This window comes from Strigops habroptila, chromosome 10 (genome assembly GCF_004027225.2).
Source record: "Strigops habroptila isolate Jane chromosome 10, bStrHab1.2.pri, whole genome shotgun sequence".
NCBI classification, from domain to species: Eukaryota; Metazoa; Chordata; class Aves; order Psittaciformes; family Psittacidae; genus Strigops; species Strigops habroptila.
In genome coordinates, this window is record NC_046359.1 from 18433377 (window position 1) to 18457665 (window position 24289).

Sequence of the window (24289 nt, forward strand, 5' to 3'; positions counted from 1 at the left end):
CAGAAACAGGACTGAAATATGGCATCAGTCTTATTTGTATATTCTGTCTGAGAGGGTGGTGCCCTGGAGTGACATTGATGCTACGTATCTCTGAGACTTAAGTATGAGAACCTTGCTTAAAACTTTCTTAAACATTGCAATAGCCAGCACAGCAATTGTTACATCCATAGTTAAAAAGAAAATGGCCAAGGCTCTGCTGTCCAGCCTTGATAATATGCAAGACAGTAAAATAAACTTGAGGGGGTGGAAGACTTAGACATGGGAAATAATGCAATTCAAAGTGAATTGTAGCAGTTTAACAAAGAGAAAACTGTGACAGATATCAAAAGAAATGCTAGACAGTTCTATTGATTTTCTAGACACAAGATTTAAAGGGAAAGCAATAGGGCTATAGCAAAGTCATTAGTGAAAATTCTGAAGTTCAGCCTTGGAGGAGATCTTATTTACATTGATTACCTTGTCACAAAAAGTAGTCTGGAGAAATTTACTGATGCCATAAAGTAGGAAGGCCCTATAAAACAGAATGTGGTTAGTATTTCTACAGATAAAACTGGAGGATTTTACTGTAATATTATTATTTAATATTTATTACTGTAGTAATAAAACCAGCTTGAAGTGTCTGAATTGTACAGGTCAATTACACAGGAACTAATAAAAGTTTCTGTCACACACTGAAAATTCTTACACGAATAGCAGAAGAAGAGAAAAATCTGCATAAACTTCCTAAGAAAATAAGACTAACTATGGTAGGCCAGACCAAAGTTCAGCTTAACCCACTATCCCCTCATTGACAGTGACCAGCAATAAACACTTACGGCAGAGTATAGGAATAGGGCTATCATGCAGCAATACTTGCCCTACGTACATGTGTTAGTTGAAATATCTGATTATTTGAATGTGGAAAAAGGCTGGGGGAAACCTGTCATACAGAGACTGAAGAGTGTAATTTTTATAACCTAGCAAAATGGTAATTAACAAGGAATGTCACTGCTATCTTTAAAAATATCAGGAGAATAAATATTAGACCACAAATTAGAGCAGAAATGTTTGGGAAGAGTTTTCTGAATAGCAGCAGTTGCAGAAAGAAATACCCTTCTCATTTAAAATGGAGCTTGAAATTTTTGAAAGGTTAGAGGCTCGAGGCTAGACTTGGAATGCAGGACCTCCTATCCCATCTAAACAGCTACCCAATCAGAATATTGTAGAAGGAGATGAGCTTTCTCAACTCTGCATTTTAATTTGTCTTGACCCTCACTGCACAAAACATGACAAAAGCTTAATAATATGGTGTTCAAGGACTCTGTAAAGATTATTTTGAAAAAGTATAAAAGAACTGTACTTACTTGTAACAATATTTCAGTCTATTTCTGGATCATAACATTTATATACCCTTGAGTTGGAATCCTGTATTGCTTGTTCATTCATTGACCTTCACCTTGATATTAAATGTCATTCTACTGCTTCTCACCATTATTCCCAGCGCTTAGCTCTGCTGCCTCCCTTAAGCACAAAATGAAATTACTCCTGAGCTAAATTACTAAGAGTCACAGGAGACAGTGGGAACGCATGGCCAAAGGCAAAGACAGGGTGGGATCATCTCTTTCCATTTCACTGTGAAGTTTAGATCAGCCAACGGCTACTATTAAGCTGCACCCAGAATTAAGAATAATGTTACAGTGCTTGAGAGATCCATCTACTAAAGTCTTCAAAAGTTGAGCTTTAGAGTTCAGTGCTATATTAATAAAATACACTGCTCATGATGGCACAACAGTCAATCAGACTAGAGCATGCTATGTTTCCGTATTTCCATATCTCTTGTCTAGCTGAGAAATGTGTTGATGATCCAGTTAAAAAAAATCAACGACCAGAGCAGGTAAATAATTCAGGTATCATAATATATAGATTTCTTGGTGACATATGCAAACATTTGCAGAAGCTATGTTTATATGTCACCTTCAGCAATTAAAAGAAAAGAAAAATCCAACCTTTGATTGTATGCTAGCTTCAGTGGGGATAAATCTACTAACGACTTTACTAAGCCCCAAACTGTTTTTATTTAGACAGGTACTCAAATACTACAATAGTATAATAGTATTCAAAATAGTAAAATAGTACTCAAAATACTACAATGTATTATTACAATGTGAAGTGGCCATTACAGAAGTATGTTTTAACACCCTTACTCTTTCATCATTTATTTAGAGGTATGTGATTATGTTCATGAGTTTGCCAGTTCTGTGACACAACCTAATTTTGTCTTCCTGATATTTGACATTTATAATAATGAATAAGAAAGATAAGAGCAAACTTGGTACAGTGTTCACTTCTTATGCTAAAAGTTGGACTTCAACCAGTAAAATGATAAAAGTCTGGTAATGGCCTAAAATATGTAGCCCACAGTAATTTAGAATAACTTTTCTGTGTAGCATTTTGCATTTATATTATGTTGAATGGTAAAGTGATATGGTTTTCTTCTTATTCTATATCCATTTTAATTCCAACCATGTCTTATCAGCTCAGGGAACAGCTACGGCTAAAACTAAACTACATGTACATATATAAACATCAGTTTTAAATGATATGATACAGCAACTTCTAACACTATTAGTTCTTCAAATCCAGATATGGTTCTCCTGTGAGCAATAAAGAAGAAGAAAAACAATTAGTGATTTCTAAATACAGCAGTAGCAGCTTGAGACTGATAAAAAGAAGTCCCCTTTAGTTGATTAGCATCTTTAGTGTATTCCTGGCACAAGTGAAGTTACTGGTAACATATCTTTTTTTTACTGGCACTATACATTGGCATCATCATTTTCAGGAATTCCTCAGGAATCCTAGTTACAGAAATCACATCCCAGGAATAATATTAGCCCTCAGAAGCATAGCAGACTCGTTTCTATGATGTATTCTAAATTTAAGAAGAACATATCAATACAGAGAGAAACATTTGTCAATATGATAAACATACAATCTTGTGTCAATTTACCAGGTATCAAACTGTTCTGAAGAGGTTTTGCAGATGTTACAACCCAAGATTATTTAAAAGGCAGGCTTGAAGGAATGACAAGCTGTTTTAAAGAATAAGGGGTCTGTCTGTGCGAGTGGAGCAGCATAGAAGGAAAACAAGAGTTATATTTTTCATTTCTACTTTATCAGAGGATGCTAAGCTAAGCCTAGCATTTTCCGTTCAAAAATGCTATTGATCTTGAGGGCGTTTCAACATCACTGAAATGCAGACATCTCAGCAGAACTGTGTAAGCAAGAAAAATGATTTGACAAAGCATCACATGTTCAAAGAAGGTATTGGAATCCATAACATCCAGTTAGAATAGAGCTGTGGCCAGAAAATCTGACTTTAAAAAAATACCAAAAAACCTCAAAAATCAACCAAACATGCAAAAAACCAAAGAAAACCTCAAAACAAACAAACAAACAAAAAAAAAACCGCAACAAAAGACCCTATACATTTTCATAATTATTTAGCTGAGATGAGAGAACACTGAACTAAGCCCATTATGATTCCAGTCATTGATTTCACAGAATCTTAAATATTTGCTAGCAGATATGTAGAAAGATAATTCATCTTCTTCAGGCTTTTCTTGAATGTGGTTAGTACCTGTGTCTTCTGTGTCAGGATTCTGAATTCTGGAGGCATATTTGGAGCACAGAGGGAGTAAATGTTCCAGCAAATGTTCCAGTGAAGCAGTGAAGCAGCAAATGTTCAGGCCAATCTGGCATTAGTCCAGAAAGAGCGGAGAGAGCACATCTACTAAAACCAAATCCACATCAGTAAAAGGAACTAAAACTGGTCCACTGTTTCACATGAGAAGCAAACAGTATTATTAATGTAGGAAAATGTTTTCTCTCCTAATGTTGCTTGTTATTCCTATTAACATAAGTAAATAACATGCGTTAGTGATTCTATTCTTAAAAAAAACCTCCCTGTGCCTCAGTTAAAGGGCAGTGTCCCCCCTTCATTCATCTGCCATCACCTCAGGAATATAAAGAACAAAGCAATTAGGAAGACTAAGAAAGATCCTGTTCCTCAAAGTGCATCAAGTGGTTGAATTGGTCAGATACTGTCAACAGCTCCTACCCAGTTCACCATAATTTTAAGACATGACAGTTTCCATTTGGGGATGCTAAAGGGCATGTTGTTTGAAGCAGTGTTTGTTCCCTCTGACATTATGACTGATCTCATCAGCCTCACTTGAGGCTTCTGTCTACCATTTTTTGTGTCCTCCTATTGACCCCATAAAAGGTTTGCAAGCTGAGTTTTACTTCCATGGCCTTTTTTCTCAGTAATGTGTACTGGCTGGATTACAAGGGTTCTGCTAACTTGTAGGACATATCTATGACAGCCTAACACAACATCTGAGAAAGTGAGCAGGGGCCCATCGTGTTCTGTAGCTCCCCATCCAAAAGGACTTAAGTAGAGCAATTATAGCTTTTTAAGTGACTTCCTGCCATGCTTACCGCACAGACAGCTAATGTAGAATAGTTCTGCCTGAAAGTTGCCCTGAAAAGAAACTTGACCCATTGAAATTACTGCTGGTCAGCTACTTATCCATGGCTCCCCTTTCCTATGCAGAAATTATCCCTCCACTGTGCCAGTGCAGCTGTTTGCATGGTTGCATTCTCAGTCACACTTGTGAAATGAGCCAGCATAAACCAAAATTACTTTCTGTTGTAGCTATTTTAAGAGTAGATCATTTCTCCAGTGGGCCTCTCTCATTTAGAGAGAAGCTAAATGGGAGACAGTGGAACCAATTTAACTGAGAGGACAATACTTTTTAATGGAGGAAAAGGAAGATGGGGACCTCCTAATGTAATTGAATATTGCTGTATTAAGAAGGAAAGGAACATATTTCTGGAGTGAGAGATGGAGGGAAGGACTGACCAATGGCAGTAGTTTGAACAAGCTTAAGGAAGATCCCTGGATAGAGCTCTCTCAACAAAACTGAGCTCAGTGTCAGTGGCCATGGACTTCCTAGTCTATGTGGTTTTGGTTTTCTGCACTTCAAGCCAAGAAAAAACTAAAACTCAAACTGAAGAATAGAAAAAATGTGTCCATTTCATTTATTGTGTGTCAAAATAAACTGTTCAGCTAATTGCATGCAATTCATTCAATTGCAATATTTGATTTGAAATTAAAATATAAATGAATTAATGTCAAATTTAAACTGTGTTCATGTTCTCTTGAAACTCCTGTGAAAAATGTGAATTATTTCAGTGCACGAGGCACAGTTGTGTTAAGATCAGTATGTAAACCCAGGAGTTTACTAATACATCTTTGTGTTTTGAAATATTTATGGAAACCATTGCAAAAATAGCACTGAAAGATTCATCTATAATGCAATCAAGGATTATTCGCGAAGTTGTAGGTAAATTTAATGTTTGAACATACAAATAAAGATGAAAGACCTAATCGTCATTTACTTCAACGCACAAAATCACTCATCAGCAGCTGTTGTTTTCTATTGGTCCTCAACTTTCATGCCTGCTCCCCTGGCATGAACAGACATGCCTGTTCTGCGTGCCCACCCTGTTCCACAGAGGTGGTCATCCCTTCCTTTCCTGGCTAAGAAGACACAAAAATTGTTTTGATGTTTTTTCTAAATTAGATCTATGAAGGAAAAATTCTGAGTCACAGTTCTATTTCTAATAAAGTATTCTGCTTCTATGGGACTAGCACGTGTAGTCATATCCCATGTCCCTGACATTCCTCTGGCAAAATAAAAAAGCTTTGAAACACAAATCAGTTATGTGTTTTTCACACAAGTTTGGGGAAAAGCAATGAAGACATAAGCTGGAATCCAGCTATTAGAATGAAGAATTCACATCGTTATGTGGGAATTGCCTATGTGATGAAAGCAAGAGACTTAAAACCACAAAGTTCTCCATTACAAAGCTTATTTGTAATACCAGTGACTATTCAGTCTTTTTTTTTCCTTTCAGGTAATGACAAATTTCTTCGTTTGTGGCATCCTGCTGTTAATAGTAAGCCTTCAGGGAAGCTATCGGGGCACCTACATAGTGTTGTGGAAATTGTGACAAATGAAAAAGATCAACATGTGATCAGCCTTTCCTCTGCAAAGGTAAAACACTTTCCTTAACTTCATGGAAATCAATGCTATAAATGCAAGTAGGAATCTGGTTTTGAGTAAGTATTTTTGATGGTATCTAGTCCTAATCTCATCCATTTTTTTATGTTAATAAAAGGTGAAGTTTTAGCTTAGAATTTCCAAATTATCTTATATCGAGAAGCAAGACTAGAATGGAACTATTTGACATATTTTGTTTCTGAATGTGACAAAAGAACACTTACAATAGTAGATATTAACATTCTGGTAATATTCATATTACTTTGGCAACTGCTAGAATTATAACATAACCTGTACCTGAATGCTTCATTCAGCAGTGGTCACCTGCAAAAACTTCCTACAGCTTCATTTACCCTTCTCTCTGCCTGTTAGCCTACTAAATCCACAGATGGAATTTTTCTTACACTGGTGACTCTATACATCATGTTTAACTATCGACCTCTTTCTGAACAGCATCTTTCACAAGTTTTACTGATCCAAAACATTGTCCATTAACAGAGTATTAATAAAATCAATAATATAACTTCTTCAACCAGATATTGCAAGATTTGCTGGAAATGGATAGATTACCTTTAAGTTATTGTTAGAATCACGGCATCAGTGGTTTATCTATCTCATTTGTCAAAATGAGGCTGTTCAGGAGAGAATAACAACCTCTAAAAATATGTGCAAAAATAAATAAGAATCATAGAATAATAGAATGGTTTGGGTCAGAAGGGACCTTAAAGATCATTCAGTTCCAACTCCCCTGCCATGGGCAAGGACACCTCCCACTAGACCACTAGGTTGCACAAAGCCCCATACAACCTGGCCTTGAACACTTCCAAGGATGGGGCATCCTGTTCCAGTGCCTCACCACCCTCACAGAGAAGCCCCTGAAGGAATAGTTATGAATGGCTATGGAGCTTTCTCAAGTGAGGTCCTAATGCAATATTTTCAATATTCACCAGTATTCAAAATTTTCATGAACATCTACAATGATGGAATAGAAAGCATATATATTAAATTAACCAGCTGCCCCAAACAGGTTAAGGCTGGAGGCCCTGAGCAGAAGTATTAAGAGTTCGGAATGGTCATTAAAATTGAAGGTATGATCTGTGAAAAATACCTCATATTAAGCAATGAGGACCTAATATATTTGGTCTGCTGAGATATCAATCTATCTCAAAGGTTTCCATTTTTTGATGGGTGATGTAGGAAATACTACTGAGCTACTCTGTCTGTGCTGCTCCTCTGCTGTAATTGCTTACCACTGCTCACTGAGGTGCCAGTAAATACCAGCTTTTAATGTGTTTAATCCTACTCTTACAATAATCCATACCATTCTAAAAGCACTACTAGCTGCAAATCAGTCACCAGAAATCTCTCATCTTCACATAATCTGGAGCCATAGCCATTCCCCCTTCCTCACTCTATAAATCTATACCTGTCTATTCTGTAGGTAACTGGACATTTGCGACAGACATACCTTACTGCTGAATTAAGGAGGGTTTTGACAGATAGCCTGAAAGCTATACATGCAGGAAAAATTGAATAAGACATAAGACATGACTTAAGGGGAATGAATGTACATGAAGATATTTATAGAAAAGCAACTAAGGTGAAGGCCTAGGGAAATAAATGACCAGAAGATTTCTTGAGGTCTCTTCTGGGCCTTACTTGATTCAATATGATGACCCAAGGGAAGGAAAATCTATTTTCTAAGTCTCCAAGTATGTGGACACCTGATCTTAACTAAATAAGAAAAATCAAGATAGTTTTCTCTACTTTGTTTTCATCTTTCATTGACTGTGATATAGGAGGCTCCTGAAACAAAACAAGGAAAGCCTATATATCTTTACTGAAAATACATCAGAGAGATATCAATGGTCTCACAGAAGCATTGTAACCAAGGGAAACCAAATCTCCTTATATTCAACAGATTTTGCACTAGCTGTTTGACAGAATAGCAGAATTAGTGAAAAGCTTAGGAAAATTAAATTAATACTTTTTCTGGACATCCCCAAAATTAAACTTTCTCTGTGAAGAGAACAGTATGATCGTGTAGACCTGAAATCAAAGAAGGGTTGTCTTTGTTTCTGAAGTGCAAGTGTTCTTCAGAACCAATAAATTACTTATAACTGGATGCTAGATTAAAGACAATATTGAAGTTGCCCAAAACAAGCTAAACTTGGAATTCATGTGAACTGTTTTGAGCAGATTCTTTGTTTACACTGGGTCACTTAGGCCAAGGTGTAGTGCAGTTTTCTGGAAAACATTGAAGAAACCTTCTATGATGTTTAACTGAAAATAGATTAAGAAAGAATTAAGAAACTGTTCTGGAATTTGAACTCAAATGATTGTTCGTTTTAAGAAAATGAAGATTCCTCAAACCATTTTTGCATATGAACACTTTGCTCCAATATTATAAGGATTTCTTGATGGAACAAATTATTACTGAACTGATGTCAGCAGCTATTAAAAATAATGTATGTTTCAAATTCTCTTATCATGAAAGTTAAACTTAATTTCTTGGGTTTGTAACATAATACCTACAAATTAGGCAGAGCCACAGATTTGCAAATAATTTCTTATGTCTTTTAGTCATATGATTTTGTATTTCCACTGTAGTGACACTGAGGAAGAGGGGAAGGCCAAGGCAGGGACTGTCATAATTCTGTGCTGCTGGATTTGCTTCAGAATGTAATATTCCTGGAAATAGATCTGTTCCTGATCTTCCAGGTTTTGAAGATCTTAAAGCCAAGTGTGCATAGTTGCAATTATAGTTGCGTCATGTCTTTTCCTTCATCTGTTGAGTGAATTTACTAGGAGATATGAAGTATCAATGTGATCTACTTGTTCTTAATCATAGGAACATGTTCTAAATCTTACGCTGAGATTTCCCACAAACACAAACTATTCTCTATGTTAAATTATATATCACAAAACAACAGGAACCACATTCATCACAACTACACTTACAGTGTGTCTCCCTTTTCATTGTAAATATTTCCAAAAGGGAAATACTGTTAAATTTGGCTGAAGGTATTAACTGGTCCTTTGTGTCATTGCACCAAAATAGTCTTGGGTTTTTACACAGTACATGGACTCTTTGCTAAAGTCTCAGCATGTTGCAGTCATAGATTAGGTTATTGGCATGAAAGTGAAAGTGTATGTATTTAATTGTAAACACAAATGTATATAAAGAACTCTTTGATTGGAATTATTCTGCAAAAGCCACTAACCCAGCTTTCAGGAAACATATTTTCCAAAATGGTTGCAACAGCCTATTCTCTTGATTTATGGCTGTAATTTTATTGATCATTATCATTATAAAAAGAGGAAAGAGTGCTGTATTCCCCACTATAGTTGGTTACAACTATTTTACACCTTTTATCTTAGGTCTGAGGGGGTACAAAGTGCAATAATATAGCTTATTCAAGCACTGAGGCAATATATTTTTACTGAAGAGAAATGCTGGTAGAATATGAAAGTCCTTTAAAAAGTGCTATCTTTGGACTTGGGATTACAGCTCAACAGCATCCTCGGATGCTTCAGGATACACTAGATAGATGATGAACCATGACATGAGTCGGATGTTTCAAGCCAGGCAAGGCAAGACTATCCTTTATAAAAGTACTTAATCTGCTTGGTTGTTACATTGGCACTATTGACATTTTTCTACAAATTTAATAGAAATTGCTAGCCTTTTTTAAAATGGGCCCAATCAGCTGAAGAATTAGTTCTACCAAGTATATGGTAATAGGAGAGCAATCTGTGGAGTAGAAAAATAACGGAAAACTGACCTGACACTATAGCCTAGATAGAAGAATGCTTCCCAGGAAACCTCTGCTGTGTTAATTTTTAACTCTCCATGTCATTCAGTCCTTCATTGCCTCTTCCTCTCTATAGTTTACTCATATTTATTCTCATTCTGCAGCCTGAAACATGCATTGCTTCATTTTTTTCTTATAACAGAACTCTGAATGTATTCAGAAAGCATTAAGTTAAAAAAAAATACTCATAGGGACAGGGGCTATTAAACCTGGAGATGTTGCAGGAAGCAGATCATTATAGGAAAAATTATCTTACACTCTTAATGCTCTGTGGAAACAAGATTAAGGCCATGGCAGAGACGAGACCAGACTGCATAGCCCTTGTACTGAAAGGCTGTGAAGCAGTGACAAACTATCTCTCATTTAGTGTAGAGAAGGGATTCACAACTGGAACAGTGGAGGCTACAATTTCATGTCTTGCCTACTTGAGTTGTTAGTGGAAGTCAGTAAGCAAAAATTGTCAGTTGTTCCATTTCTTTTACTAGAACACCTCCAGCGACGGGTTTGGTTGAATTAGATCACTTAAGTAAGCCAGGTGAGCAAGATTTAAACCTACAGGCTTCAATGTCTAAAAACAATCTCAGTTTTGTTTGATGATCAGCAGGGCTAGTGCAAGGAGTATATGTTCCCAGCCTTTACACCACTGTATGGTGTCATTTGTAAACAACACAAAACCTTTGTTTCAAATCAGTGAAGGGAGTGTTCTTTAGACTTTCTCTTCTCTTTAAAAGTAATTTCATTTTTGGCAGCAAATACCGAAAGAGCAATGCACACATTTACACATGGCAGTAGAGTAATGCAATGAACAGGGTGACTTCTCACTTCTACATTCTGGGGCATGGCAGAGTTTCATTCCATTCACAATTTCTTCAAAACCTAATGCAGCCAACTTGATGCAAGCACATAAACAGTTCCTTGCTGAAATTTGCCCATGCTAAATTAACTCTGCTATATATATGTTAGTGTTATTCTTACGGAACTCAAGGGCAGATTTTTAAGTGTTTCAGGGAGGATGAAGTGAGGTTACGTATTTTTGTATTTTCTGGCTTTTGCATATTTACTCAAACCTTAATGCTGTCAGTCTCCAGTGCTCTCTCTCCAGACCTGCATAATGGCAATCTGGCTGTGTAATATCCCTGTGGAAAGTCATAAATGTCTTTTGTCTGTCTTGTGATTGTATCAATGTCTGTGTAGGTTAGTGTTGATTTTTATCTAGCCTATTTTGAAAGCACATGACATTGTTTTAAGGATATATTTACAATACAGTCATTTGTCTTCCGGGAAACAGGTGAGCTGGAATCACAATGTTTACTTTATGTCAAACCATTATTAATCGCGGCTGTTACTGGAATGTTCTGTATATCGACAATATTCAATGTAACTGAGATAATTTGAAAAAGAGGCATTTGGGAAATCTGCTCCAGCTGTCCGGCACAGAAATTATGTGGCAACATCCATATCAGATACATTCTTCATACACTGCTTTGAAAGTTAAAGTTAATCCTTCCCTTGCTGCTGTGCTTTTATTCTCTTCAGTTTATTTGCTCCACCCAGATATTAAGAATTTTATTCTCCTCTGATATTGCATAATCCTTCAAGAATGTTGAATATTCTCTGGACTTTTCATGTAACTTGCCCTGTTTTCTGTTGTTTCCTGTCCTATTTTCCGTTATCTGAATTACTTTGTGCCTTGGGTAGTCTGCAAAAATACAAACCCTACAAAAGTAGCCTGGAAAAGAGAAGGGAGATCATCAATGTATATAATTATCAGAAAGGAGGGTGTAAAGATGGAGCCATGTTCTTTTCAGTGGTGCCCAGTCACAGGACCAGAAAACATGAAAACTGAATCACAGGAGGTTCTGTCTGAACATCAGGAAACACTTCTTTTGCAGAGAGGGAAACAGAGCACTTGCACAAGTTGCCCAGAGAGGTTGTGGAGTCTCCATCCACCCAAAACCGTTTGGACATGGTCCTGGGCAACCTGCTTTAGGTGGCCCCACTTGAACAGTGGACTTAGACAAGATAACCGCCAGTGGTCCCTTCCAACTTCAGCCATTCTGTGATGCTACGATTCTGTGAAAAAGTAAAATCACTTCAAACACTATGTCTAAGGTGAGGACATCATTCTAAGACTGGCTCAAAATTGGCAGGAGGAACTTGACTTTTTGAGCTTGTCTGATCCAGGTGTTCATGGCCAGTCACCTCTGTCCCGCACCTCTGACATCCTGTTTCTGATGCAGAAACTATCTAAATGTCCACTAAAACTGTCTTTCAGAGGTGTTGGGGGTTATTTTATGTTTGCATTAGGGATCGGGTAGGTCATTAGGGATCAGGTGTTGTCAGCACACCCAGCACACAGAGTACAGAGAGGGGCATACAGAGCCTTTACACACTCTCAATCATTGCATAGCACCCAGTAAATACCCTGCAGGCTCATTGCTGCACGATTAGACTCACTAATGCATATAACCCAGTTTGATCTATTTCCAGCATTCCTCCATGTTTGGGAAAAGAAAAGTAACCTTATATGTTACCAGCCTAATGCTACTGTCTGAGGAAGTGAATTGAAATGTTCATCATGTTGAACTTTGCCAAATTACTGTCTGAATAAGGCACTAGTTAAAGTACCATCTGCTGCACCACATTGCATTAATATGCTTAGAGCTAAATCCTCCTTGCCTTAGCCTCACAAGTAATCCCATTGACATCAATTTGTTCCTAAGTCTTCTAATAACTACAGGGAGTTATAGTACTTTGCAGGATCACCTTCAGGGATCACAAGACACACAATGGCACTCTCTGCAGATAACTTACTCTATTAAATAACACAGCAAGCAGAACTGCAGTTTGATCTCTGCTTCATACCTGGTGATTTTTGTCTTTGAGGTTCTGTATGAATTTCTAAATATTCCACATAGACCACGGAGCCTTCAACGACCACACTTGAACAGTGTAGCAGTTGAACTAAACGCAGTTTAGTTGAACTAAACGGGCAGATGAACTAAACGCTTCACCAGAAAATCAGCTTTAATTGTTACTTACTTTTCCTGTCCATGCCTACAGCGCATGCTGTAGCTAGTGTAAATTCTTTCTGCCCCAAGAGTGGTTGGATTTTGGATTTTCCTGCACAAGTGTTTTTTCATAAGCTGTTTTAAAGACTTGCAGCATCACCATTCTGTAAAACTGAGGAAAATTGTCTGTCTTTCAGAAGAATGCAAATTTTCCTTAACTTACAAAAAGTATCTGCAGGATGTGAGAGATTGGAAGTACTAAAAAGAAGTTACTGTTTTCTCTTGAGAGTTATTACTTTCTTCAAAGCAGTGTTTTAAGGTCACTTTCTTATTCTTAACTAGCAGTAATTTGAAGGGATTATCTCTTGCTGGGTGGGGGGGGTTCAGCAAATCCTGGGCTTCTTCAGTGCTTTTCTGTCTCAGTTAACTGCAGATAGAAAGGGGCAGAAGAGGATTCACTTCTTCCAAAGTCAAAGCATGTTTCCACAGTGGCCTCCTCATAACAACCCAGCATGAAAGAAGTGTTCCCGAACCTGAACTTTATTGTACTGAGAACATGTAAAATATTTCTTTACCAATTTTGTTTTATCCTATTTCCCTTCTTTGTTCTGTCTCCCTCTGATGCTCCCATTTTAGTTAGTAAGATGAATCTTTTGCTCTTTGTCTGTCTTTTTGTGTGTATTAAGAAAAACAGAAGAGAGGGGTGTTACTGGTTTTACATACTCGTAAAACATAGGCTTTAGACCAGAGGGAAAAGACAGTTTAGGCTTTTCTCTGTGCTCTGAGTTTTACGGCTCAAAGGAAGGTGGTGCTTGGAAGAGAAGTGTTTATGTATGCAAATATACACATTTAATTTTTTAAAGGGATCTCAGAAGGCTTTGACAAGAACTCCCACTGAATTCTGGAGTGATCTGTTTCCAAATTTTGCTTTTCATCTGTGGAAATTCCATCTGTAACTATGTGGGTTTGCCACTGGGTTGAAAAATGAAAGACACAAGAAGAGCACCCTAGAACAGAAGAAATTGATGCAGACTGTGGTCCTGGAGAGGGTAACAAAGTAGTTTGCTGAAGCTGTTGCAGCAGAGATAAGAAAGAAGTTCTTCAATAAATAAGTAGAACAATGAAGTTACTATTAACAAAACGTCCCTGAGGCAACTCCCCCTAGTCTTCTCCCAATTTCCAAATAAGCACACCTTTCGTTGCCACTCTCTGTGCCTGAATTCATGCAGTCATGTGTGTGCTGATGCAGATGAATAGCAGTGACACTATATCTCATGGCCATGCTGGGGATGCCTTGTGTGGGAGTTACTCATGTGGAACAGTGGTCTATGTCATCTCCCCATCCCTGCCCACGGGATGGGAAAGGAAGAAGATTGGAAGGAGGAAAGAGATTTAGGAATGCTATGATTTGTCCAGGTTTTTGCTGTCACTTTAAGTGACTGCATTTTCTTAATGTGGTACTGGCATTTATAGCTGAACACGCAGCAAGAAATAGCACAAGAGGCTTTTACTTAGATTCACTTGTGCTGTAAAATCAGCACTAACAACTGTTTTTACATGCTTTAATTGTGACTGTGCCAGAATTGAGCTAGGAGATCTACCTGCAACATTGCCCTAACTTTCTCAACTTTCTCCACCAATTCTTCTCTCTATTTTTGCTGGTCTACTGTCAGGTGGATGAACAGTTTCATCATTTTTTCTATTCAATTGGATTTCTTTTTTCAAGTCTTCTCACTGTTTGTTTCTCTTTTGGTATGCTTTAGAAATTGCATGTCTGAGTAAACTGAAATGTAATCAGAAGTCTATCAGAAGAATATGTTGGAAATGGTTCATCTAACTCAGTACTGTAGCAGGGAAAATTTAATCTCAGTAAGAAGTTCTTTGGAGCATTTTCCTTTTGAGTTTTCCTGAAAACAAAGATAGTATTCAGGAGAAATTTTCTTCTACTTAAAATTCTGAAACACTCAGTGTGAACTTCTCTGTGGGGCCGAAGGGTGTATCTGTTTCTTTTCTTTACATCCTTTTCAGAATCTTGCTGATCCAGTGTAACTCCCTTTAAAATCAGGTTACTAATGGAAATTCCAATAATCTCAAAATCTGTGTATCTCCCTGAATAATTTTCATCCATTATTGTCCCTATTTTTATGCTGCATACAGTGAACAGTCTTCCATTTGTGGAGGCTTTTTGTTTGGTTCGTTTGGGCTTCTTTTTTTTTTTTTTTGGCAATGGTGTTTTCCCTATTTTAAGATCCTCTTTTTAGTGAAAAAAAGAGCAATATCTTAACATTTAATAACATATGGAGTAACAAACATTCATTCTCAGTTGTGGTGTACATGTCTTGGGAAGAAATAATTCCTGGCAATTGAAAAGAACTTCTCATAACATGAACATATGCACAAGTGAAGTCTTCCTCATTATCAAACGCATTTTCAAGGACATGACATATTGCCTGTGAACTGTAATGGGCACATGCCTGTTCAACAGAGAAATAAATAGATTTCAGAATTAAGAAGGGAATAAACTATGGTGAGGAAAGCTGAAATAGTCAAAACTTGTGGGTTATGTTTCAGAATACAATTTGCTGTGTGCCACTTGGGAAACCACTTACTTTCTGTGTTTATAGGAGTAAAATGAAATTTTTTTCTGAAATAGGTATATTAAAAAAAAAAAACAACCCAACAGACAGCTTAAGTTTTTATGGGATCAAATGGACATATGGTAGTGGTACTCTACAGACACAAAATTATCTAATTGCAAATCGGCAGACAAAGTATTTCTCAGGGCTGTTTTAGGTTTTCAAAGATCTTTGTATTAAAAGGCAAGTAACTTTACGGAACTGAATTTTCTGAGTTTTCAGCAGTGAATTTTATTGTAGCTGGTTTATTTATGAGGTTGACAGATTGCTCTTGTTTTTTCCTCAGAGTTCTTCCTGTCATATTTCTAGCTTGGTATTAGGCAAGATGAGCTAAAAGCAATTACTTTGCAAATCAAATTTCTTCAATGGTAATTTAATGCATTTTCCTTCTACCAGTCACCAGCTTTTATAAGTCAATAGCAGCCTGACTGTACTGAATTTGAGTTACACATCAGATAGATAGTAGTTTCTAGCACTTCTGATATAAGACTGGCTGTAAGTCTTTTCTTGGGGCATAACTTGTTAATGGCCTTAGCAACTAGCTTATGTCATTAAAACATTTATGAAATTATATGAAAGTGCCAAATAGAGTTCTATGTTCTTTGTTCAGTCTGGCTGTTTTTCTAAGATGCCAGTCATTGTGCTGTCTAATGTATCAGTAAAAAAGAAAAAAACAGTAATTTCAAAATGAGCTTCCAGTTTGTGTCCCAATTCCACTTCCCTCTTTTTCTGTTACAATGCTCATCTGTTACAGGCTGATGCTCAGGCTGGTTTCAAGAGGCCTACTGGACAACCTATCCACAATGGACAGGTTAATGTACCAACACATCTGGTTTTACTTGTGGGTGAACTAAGCAGGTTTTCAGGAATATAATGCAAGAAACTGCACCTAAGCGGCATGCTGCAGACATCTTTGGGCTTGGACCTATCTTTAGCATAATATTAATATAAAAGATCCTGGGATGAATCAAACAAACAGCAGCAGATTTCACTCGGATTTTAGACAAAGAGCAGCCCAGCCCCAGTCAGGGCAGGCTGGTTGCTTCATGCTTCCTGGCCAAGACCATGAAATTAGAATTTGACTAACTGCATCAAGATCACCAAAGAAAAGCCGCTGAAATGTCAATTGACTGACAAAAACTGAGCAACAAAGAATAAGGAACAGCTGAGAGAGGAAGACCTCCAGGGACTGTAGCACAAGAAGCAGAATTATTGATGTAAAATTTCTGTCTGAGATGCAACTCAGTTATCAAATTCAGTTAAATATTTCAGGGGTTTGTCCTGATGTGTTTTATCAACTTACATTATATGGAGCATTAAATGCAATGATTCAATGACTTTTTGTCAGTGCCCGCAACACTCCCAGTATTGATGGGAGCACTGTACCAACATGTGTCTTTCTGTCAAAATCCCAGTTAAAAATGCAGCCCCACCTTTTAGTAACACAACTGAATGAATACAGATACCTTGCAAAAATGCCTACACAAAACTCACCATGGTTTTGGCAGCTGAATAAGAATTGCAGTCAGATGTGATGACAGACTGACTTTTCAGATTTTTTTAATTATAAGATTATATATGCAGGGAAGCACATCACACTAAAAGCCATGAGATCTGAGAAATTAAATCGTGATTTCTTGCAGGACTAGGAGCAGTTTGCATGAGATAGCAGTAAGTTCAACACAGCTTTTGATTAGGCAATCAGGCAGGATGAATAATATACAATTATTATGGAGTAATTCTATGGTTTAAAGAATTTTCCATCGTGTTCTCCATTGAAACTGAAAGTAAAAACAAATATATCTAATGTATCTAGTGCTCCTTACAGATTAGTTTCTGGGCTGTGATCACTACCATTTGGTTATGGAGAGTGCAAGAACTACATACGCATTAAAATGATCCTTCTGCAGTGTTTCCTGATCCTGATTTGCTCCAACGTCTGCTGTCAGTCAAAGATTACAGGAATTCCTTTACCTGGAACCCTGCGAAATTTATCTTTGTACTGTTGCACACCATTTGATTGTCCAGTTCAAATACAAGCTTTTGAACTATTGGCATTTATCTGTACGTGACTGAAAAGTATGACACAATTGAGTAATCTTGTCATTAAGGAGTAGAACCAGTTCTCAGGAGATTTGGCTCCACTATGGACTTGTCAGGTCTAGTTTACAGAGCCCAGCCTGTCTGTGCATTTTGTCCTTAGCAAAATGGGGATAAAGATACCTTTGATCTTTGTTTTGCTAATTTGGGGATGTACCACGCTTAACAATGTGATTTTCATTGGAGGCTATAATATTACTATCATAGAAATTAAATCCAGTCGTGATATAGTACTAGATTTTCTCCCTGCTCTCTCCATCCAGATTTTTAGAGTGTGGGATATACAGACTCTTTCACTGCTGCAGGTCTTCCATGATAATCAAGTCAATCCTGAAGAGATGGAGAATTCTGTCATGGTATTTGACAATGATCGTGGCGTGCTTATCTCCGGTATGTTACTGCAGTTGATGTATGAATGTCCCTTCTCTTAGAATGAGATTTCCTTTATGATTACATAAAAGTGAAGCTCAGTAAAGTAATAAAGTATATAAGATGTACATAATACTGGGACGTAAGGGTATTTGCACATTAAGACCATTTTAAAGTGGATCTTGTTATATACGGTGCTAATTTCAATATAGAATTATGCATCAAAAAAAACATGGCATGGGAATTAACAGCAGGAATAAAAGGAAACAAGAAAGACTTTTCTGAAGGTAAGGTGAAGATTCCTTAGAAAAAATAAACTACAGATATTTTCTGTAGCCTTGCCATATCTTGAAAGCTGCTAAGCCACTGATATTCCCCTAACTATTCATCTAGCACCCTCCTACCATTTGGAGATCAAAGCAGCAAAGTACAGTCTCTGTGGAGACCTCACAAGTGCATTCAAACACCTTCTTTAACTCAGTAGCTACAGAAAGCCCCACAATCTCTGGTGTCAACAGATGCATTATCCAATTGGTCAGGAATAAAATATTGTGGGAACTCAACTCACAGTTTCTGAGCTCTGTTTCCTGACTGTATAGCAAGGAGCCTGGAACCTCCAAGGGACCAGAGCTTCACAAGTGTCACTAAGGGTGTTAGCCTTCTGTATTTAAGGCAGAGACTCTGGAAACTGGCAGGGTTTGCCTTCCCCAGAGATGCAGTCACTGAAAAAAACCTACCTTTGAACTTTTTCTGGGGTTATAGAGGCCTGAGACATACCAGACAAATAAGATCGCTGTCTTTGGAGACAGCTTTTTCTGTCCTTGGATTAGGAACAAGGCACAAAGCTTTCAAAACTTGTCAAATCTGAGCGAGATGAATGTGAGACTTCATTTTATTTTTTTTTCAGTGATCTGGTAGTTTCTGCTGAATCTCTTTGCCAGTAAAGTTGTTTTAAAAGCCCAAATATATACACTGGACTAGAGCCCACAAATTGTTGTATTTATTTAGGCATTTGGTACTCATTGCAAATCTTATGAAACTTCAGATTCTAGGTCTTACTTTAAAAATGCCAAGAATATTAATCAGTCAAGTTTTAAAGATTATTTTAATTTCTAAAGGATAAAAGATACCATCTTCTCTTCAAATTCGTTAGTGAGATTTTCAAGGCTTAGCAACATACAGATTTTGCATGGCTAAATCCTTGACAAAAGGAGGTAACTTTCACCTTAGATACGATGATTGGAGCAGTATCTAAATATCAGAAAAAATCTGGTCCTGGGTTCCGTTAATGAATCCATTAAAAGGTTAAGTGAATGTCTCCTTGCCCCCGAAGCAGGCACGAGACTGAGACTGTATATGGGCAGATGAATTCTCATTGCTATATACCTAGATTTACAGAGATTTTCAGTTTTTAGTTCACTAACATCCATAAATCATGACTCACCTTCATGCTTCATTTAAATAATGCCATAGCTCTCCTTCTGTGCCTTTTTCCAAGCTGCTGGCCCCTATGCCTGGAGTTATGCCAAGTATTAGGCAAGTTGGTCCTTTGCTGCATACTCACTGCTGACTGCTGCTCCTCTGCTGGTAGAACTGTAGTAACACTGGAACTGCAATAGGTGGCTGCATGTGTAGTCTGGTTTGTGAGCCTCCACTGTAAAAACCTTGTACTTTCTTTTGTCTTATTGTCCCCATCTATATCTCTGTCTTTGTAATCCTTCTAATCTGAGAGCACTGGAAAGTGTCTGGAAAACACCATTCATACTCACTGTGCCGTATAAAGAAAGGTACTGGAAAGCCATCATTATTGCCTGCTAACATCTGGGACGGGGGATTTGTGGCTCCTGATGACTTGGAGTCAGGGTATCAGTCCCATCAAAGGTGGGCAGGCGGTTGTTTAAGGCAGGTAAATACTTAGCCATTGTTCAACATGCTTTGTGGGGAGCGCATGTGAATGTTTTCTGGTTTAGAGAACAGATATTCTCAAGAAACAGACAATATTCCTTATCGTCTTCAGAAGAACTCAAATGAACCTTGTTTTACAGAAAATCTTTTTATATGCAGGGAAAGTAACTGCTACTATATTCAAAATGTAGATATTCTCCTCTCTTCCTGTGCAGGTTCAGATGTCATTGATATTTATCCCCTAACTCATATGATACAAGATACAAAATATATGCCAAGGACACATGAGAAAAGCATCAATGCTCTAGTTTACAACAGGGCTTTTCGCCAGATTCTCACTATCTGTTCTGAGTCAATACTGAAGGTGAGTGTAAGTTGTCACCATTTAAACTGAAAAAGAAAAGTCACAGATTTTTTAAATTACAAATAGTTTTCTTGGCAATTAGGTAACTAGTTACTCTTTATTATTCAAAGTGTTGGTTTTGTGGCTATTTTGTGCTCAAATTCCATAGGGAAGTGGTAGCCATGATGAATAAACTATTTGGGTTCAGCATCATTACTTTTCTGAGATACCTACTTCCTTGACCTGCACATAACTGCACTGCAAGCACCATGCAGATTGAGCAAGACTTTGGAGTTTGTTCCTTTAGCTGCACAGGTACACTTCACCTGCCCCTGCAATGGACTCTTGCAATTATAGCAACAGTAGTGAAAGTCCACTGGCTATTTAGTAGCTACAGAGGTAAATTTTAACTGCCATGATGTCAAACTGTTCATCCAATCAACAATTCATGCAAGCACAGCTATATATTATTCTTCAATTCAGAAGGCATATCTGATAAGCTTCTCTTTAAAGTTTAAAAAGTGCTTGAGTCCCAGTCAGCTTAGTGGAATATAAATGTGTACTTTAGACATTCTACGAATTAGTATGCAACATGAAAAAGTTACTTTGTAAAAACAGGTCTGTCAAAGATGCTGCTCTCAGGTAAAAAATTCCTTCACTAAAATTGGAAAGTTGCCTTGGTACATATAGTGTGCCTAAACTATAAAACCTGACTTTTTATCCTTGTTTTGCTTTTTATCTTTTTGTCTGATATGTTTCTATTTAGTTAGCAGTTCTGAAGTCAATTTGCTGACCTTCTGTAGATCCTTTTCTCATTCAAATAATTTCCTAGACCATGTTGTTCTAAGCCATAAGGATTTCAGGGTATATAGTGTGTGAGAAGTGTTCATATAATAGCCAGCTGACAAGAAAAATAAAGTGATGGAGATCACTTCTATCACTTTTTATCACAGCTCTGTGTGGAAACATTAATGAAAAGATTAAACTTGCCTAATAACTTTACTACTTGCATTTGAACCACTAAAAATAGTTGCCATGCAAGTGTCAGAAAACCCACAGATTAATAAAATGATTCATTACTAGTGTAATCATCAGTGTGACAATGAGCATCAGAGGTACCAAAGACGTGCAATTTTCATCAGCTGTTGATGGGTTTGATGGCAAGATTTGTCGAGAGGTAGCATCTCTTATTGGGCCAGCTGGTGATGCATGTCATCCCTGTGGAGAAAGGCTTGTTTGTGTAAAGGTTTGCTCTTTTTATACACGCAGTAAAGATGTTATTTCTCACTGTAACCCCCTCCTTACTTAGACCACAAAGGCTACAGAATTATAACAATTACAAGATAGTTTTCGGCACTTGGTGCTGCAAAAGTGCGTGTGACATGAGTGGCTACTGCATAAATACAGGTGAATCTGGGCTATCCCACTAGAGCAACCAAACTTTGTATTGGTACTTCATTATAAGGCATTGCTTACATTCCCAAAAGGATTAGATAATGATCAGATGTAGCTGTTCCTACGTTTTTGGATCAAATGTTTGTGAAAAGCCTCATTCTGATATTCAGCATAGAAATTATAGCTCCATTCTTTCTAGTTAGATTTCTTCACTTTTGCACTGTAAAAATCCATTTAACAACGTCTCTCTGACTTAACAAGGGTCTTTCTCATAGCATACTAAATACAGTTCCCGCTTGGCAGAATGGCTTCTCTGGGGAGGGGAACATTTTCAGGGAAATTACATTAGTATTTCAGTAATAGAACATGGCAGTGTGCTATTGTAAAAGAGGACCTATTCCACAGGATATGAAAATTTTCTCTAGTATTAGTCCTTCACACTACAACATATTGTGTGATAAGTTTTAGAGGATGTAATAAAAATAATTACCGTCTTATTTTATCAGGTCTGGGACCTGGAAACAGGATATCAAGTATATCAGATGGAAGATGCGCATGGGCTGAATACTGAAGTGACCTGCGCAGACATTGAAATACATGGGGTTTATTTCGCTACTGGAGCATGTGATGGTAAATTAATTAAATAATTATCACATTTTTATTACATTTATTTAAAATGACATATTACAAGAGGATTTTTATTGCATTTATTTAAAACGACATATTACAAGAGGAGACAGAACTTTTTGCCTTGACTCTTATAGTGACAGAAGAATGAATTTTGGCTTTCTTCCAAGGTGCGCAGGAAGGAATGCACAGCTGTATGTCTGGGGAAGAGGGCAGCGGGGGGGTGTGTCTTGGATGGGTTTTATTTGGTAGATAATTCATAGAAAGGTGATTTTTGGCTGCTTGGTCTCTGTTTTTCGGTTAGCCTATTTCTCTCCAGAAGACTCTCTTCAAAGCTCTTGGTCTGAAAAGATGTTTACTCATAGCACTTAGGACCTAGATCTGTAAGAAAGTGGCTACAGACAGAGAACAGCAGTTTTTCAATTTTATAGTATCCAAGCTCAATTTTATAGCATCTGCAGGCACTGAACACTCAAGTACATATATCTACATGTTTCCTGAATTTTTCACGTGTTTTATTTAGAGTGCACCAAGTTTAGGTAATGTGACAAGACCTCTCCAATACACAACTGCTACACTGAATTCTGCAGAAAACTTTAATAATTTTGTAATCTGATAACATAACTGAATAATTCTTCTCACATTCAAATGTTCAAGAGTACATACCTGAAGCATTAAAACATATTAAGTATGTGAAAGCTGCATCACATAAAGAGATGGCCTTTTCCACATGGTATACTGGCTAATGTTTCTTGCTTATACTTGAGAATAGAAACTGCACCCTTAAGATTATAAGAGCATGACAGAAGGTGAATGGTATCAAGTCTTACAAAAGTGCAGTCATATGTAATAACTGCTTCACTTAAGATAATGCTGTATGCTGTAGCTCCTTCTCCCCACTAGTTTTGTGGGACATGCCCAGCAGCCAGGTCCCACTGCTCCTGTAGCTGAGAACCTGAAGTCTTCTGCCTGATAGCCCACACTCTGTCGGCTCTCTGATGATGTTAGTTCAGAAACAGAAGTAAGATAGGTAGTTGTCTTTTATCCTGGGCTGTAGCATAAAACAGCCATGGAAAAAAAGATGGAAAAATGGTGGGCCTAGTGGTGAAGACGTTTTCTGGTAAGTTTGGTGTCACTGAGAGTGCTTTCCTAAGAAACACACACACTGTTATGGCTTTCTAAAGGCCAGTGACATAGCTCGGAACCTTCAATTGGATTTTCTTTTTATTTCTCCTTTCCCTGTTTGATCCAGTTCAAGTTTCTGGCTTGAAGCACAGATGCTGAAAAGTTTCTTCCCTTTTGTGTATCTTTATCATCCATGTGTAGGAACAGTGAAAATCTGGGTGTTTGAAAGCGGTCAGGAAGTTAAAGCCTTGCCTTTGGCCCAGTGCAGCAAAGATGCTTGTCGTCTGCTGAAGATAGTTTACCTGAAGGCTAATGAGAGTCAACATGCACTTCTTGTTTTGGAGCAGAGTGGGAAGATGAAAATGATTCAGGTTTTCCAAATATACTTTTTTTTTTTTTCATTTGGTAGCTCCTAGATTTTGAGGTAAAATAGGACTTCATTAATTACAGTAGATACACTTTTAGAAATTGCCAAGGAACAATCCACTTTCTGCATATCATCAAATTAGCTTTCTGCCTTTCTGTCTAAGTATTACTATGTTCATTAGTCCATTGATTTTCAGCATTCTGAAAATATCTTTTCTTGCATTTGCTTTTCTGTTTGTGATCAACATTTCAGTCAAAACTTTAAGATAAAAGCTTTACAATATTGCCGCTGTTATTATAGACAGTGTTTACCCTGTTTAAAGAGTTTCTAGTTCACCAGCAACTGAGACTGGCTAGAACTGTTCCTGCAAATCCTGTTTACATATTTAGCCCCACTGCACTGGTCAGAGCTCTGATTTTTAACAGTACCTCACACCTAGGGCCATGTTCTCATGAGGAAGCTGTATCTTTTCCTGCTTCATGGCTGCCTTTC

At 37.4% G+C, this 24289-nt stretch overlaps 1 protein-coding gene across 1 annotated transcript in view; it reads left to right on the plus strand.

The window, feature by feature from the left end:
- WDR64 (WD repeat domain 64) overlaps positions 1-24289 on the plus strand; it is a 66002-nt gene that overhangs the window by 23311 nt on the left and 18402 nt on the right. Inside the window, exons 10-14 of the mRNA XM_030499952.1 lie at positions 5959-6098; positions 17930-18056; positions 20156-20304; positions 22185-22308; positions 23632-23801. Coding sequence (XP_030355812.1) covers positions 5959-6098; positions 17930-18056; positions 20156-20304; positions 22185-22308; positions 23632-23801 — 710 coding nt within the window. The remainder of the gene's footprint in view (positions 1-5958; positions 6099-17929; positions 18057-20155; positions 20305-22184; positions 22309-23631; positions 23802-24289) is intronic.